Below are 1,831 nucleotides of genomic sequence, written 5' to 3' on the forward strand. Positions count from 1 at the left end.
GCGTGATTCACACGCCTGTAAGGGGCGTGAAGACAGTTAAAAAAGCCCTAACGGTAATAATTTAGCCTATTTAACAGCCATCTTCTTCTTTCTACCTTATTCTCTATTGTTGAACATTATAGAAGCTAATTTCTATCCAAATCTGATGCCTTCTTCTTTGTTTTTTAGCTTCTACAGTGAAAAATAGAATTTTGTTTTCCTGTGATTCTTCGTTGCCCATCAATTTCTGCCATCTCCTTTTGTTTTGAAAGTCGATTTTTTTCTGCTTCTCCTGCAACAAATAAGCTACTGCCGCCTCTTCTCCTTCAACAATGAGGAAGGAACCTTTGTGTTATTGTGGACTTGCTGCAGATCTTAAAATGTCACGACCACCCACCAATCCTGGAAGGAGGTTCCTGGGCTGCCGAAGATATGAGATTGGTGAAGGTTGTGGCTTTTTCAGATGGGTTGATCCTGCGATTGAGGAAGAACACTACAAGACTCTTCTTGCGGCTCTTATTAAGAAGAGTGATCGATTCCATTGTCAAAGAAGACAAGGAAGGTCGAAGTTCAAAGTTGCTGCTATTATAATTGCGGTTGTAGTTGTTCTAATGTTAGCTATTATGTTATTTGTTTAGGATTGATAGTGAACTTTCTTATTTTCTGGGTTTAGGCTACATATTTTGTGTTGATGTAAAATTTTGTTCATGGAATATATTGACAAAGGCTCCGTTACAGCAACAAGTACTAATATAATGGCCTGTGTTATAGGCAGTTAATAAAACATCCAAAATAAGGGAGTTGGTTTACAAAATATTGCCAACGATAGGCAGTCAACAAAAACATACATAATGTAGTAGCTTTACAAAATATTGTCTACCAGAGTCAACAAAAAGATACATATGTAAATATTAGTTGAGCACTTCAAGTTGAGCACTTCAATTAATGTCTGTTGTGGCTTGGCTGCTTGGTGTGGATTGTGTAACTGGTGTGGCTTGAGTGGTTGTAGCAGACTTTGCCCTTCTGTAACTCTGTTCTTGCAGCTGCCTTTGTGTAACAGCTGCTCGGCCCTTCCACTTTAGTCCAGGTGGTTTGAACCTAAGTTCAATGTTGGTAGGAGCAGAACTTATGAGTGTAGAAGGATTGTGTACCACTCTGTCAGTAGTTCCAGACTGCACAAAAATAAAAGATTGTGAATGAGGGATTATGTAGTAAACCATTGTGTAATTGAGTGGAAATATTTACCCTCTGTATAACAGTGCCACTTGAATCAAATAGCACACCATATCCTGTTGTCTTTGGTCTCTTAGACCCTGCATTTGCACCACCTCTTCTAGGCTCATTGGTCTACCTTTTTGGACCTCCTGCAACATTAGTTTATTGTTGTGTGCTTGGATCAATGATTGGTGGAGTGAAGGTGCCACTTTCCATAGTTGAAGGTGTTGCTGCTGATCTAGCTGCTGTTGATGTTCCAGTTGTTGGTACTGATGCACTTCCAACTGCTGCTGCTGCCGCAGTTCCACTTTCAGTAGTTTCACCTCCAATTGAACTAGTTCCAGCCCTTCCCCCTTGGTTTCTCTGCATACACATAACAAAACTATCACTTGTAATTGAATTCTTTCAATATTAGTAACAAAACAAACAGTAATACTTACTGCTGATGGGCATCCTTTCTTGTTATGTCCTAGAGTCTTGCACAAAGAACATCTCATTTGTCTCCCTATCCTTGTACCCTTCCCAAACTTCTTCTTTGGTTCATCAACAACTTTTCTCCTTTTTTTCTTTTGCCTTCCTGGCATTGCAGTTATAACAGGTGGCTCAATAGCTAGCAGTGTGCTTTTTGGCCACAAAT

The 1,831-nt window shown here is 39.7% G+C and overlaps 1 protein-coding gene across 1 annotated transcript; it reads left to right on the forward strand.

The window, feature by feature from the left end:
* The first annotated feature begins 311 nt into the window (after positions 1–311).
* LOC109205613 lies at positions 312–617 on the forward strand. Its single transcript, XM_019368329.1, has one exon. The coding sequence runs from the start codon at positions 312–314 to the stop codon at positions 615–617; it is 306 nt and encodes a 101-aa protein (XP_019223874.1).
* The last annotated feature ends 1,214 nt before the right edge of the window (positions 618–1,831 follow it).

The sequence above is a fragment of the Nicotiana attenuata genome, unplaced genomic scaffold, assembly GCF_001879085.1.
Source record: "Nicotiana attenuata strain UT unplaced genomic scaffold, NIATTr2, whole genome shotgun sequence".
Lineage (NCBI taxonomy): Eukaryota > Viridiplantae > Streptophyta > Magnoliopsida > Solanales > Solanaceae > Nicotiana > Nicotiana attenuata.

Excerpts from the sequence above, each read along its gene's own strand:
- LOC109205613 (XM_019368329.1), top strand. The coding sequence starts at position 312 with ATGAGGAAGGAACCTTTGTGTTATTGTGGACTTGCTGCAGATCTTAAA.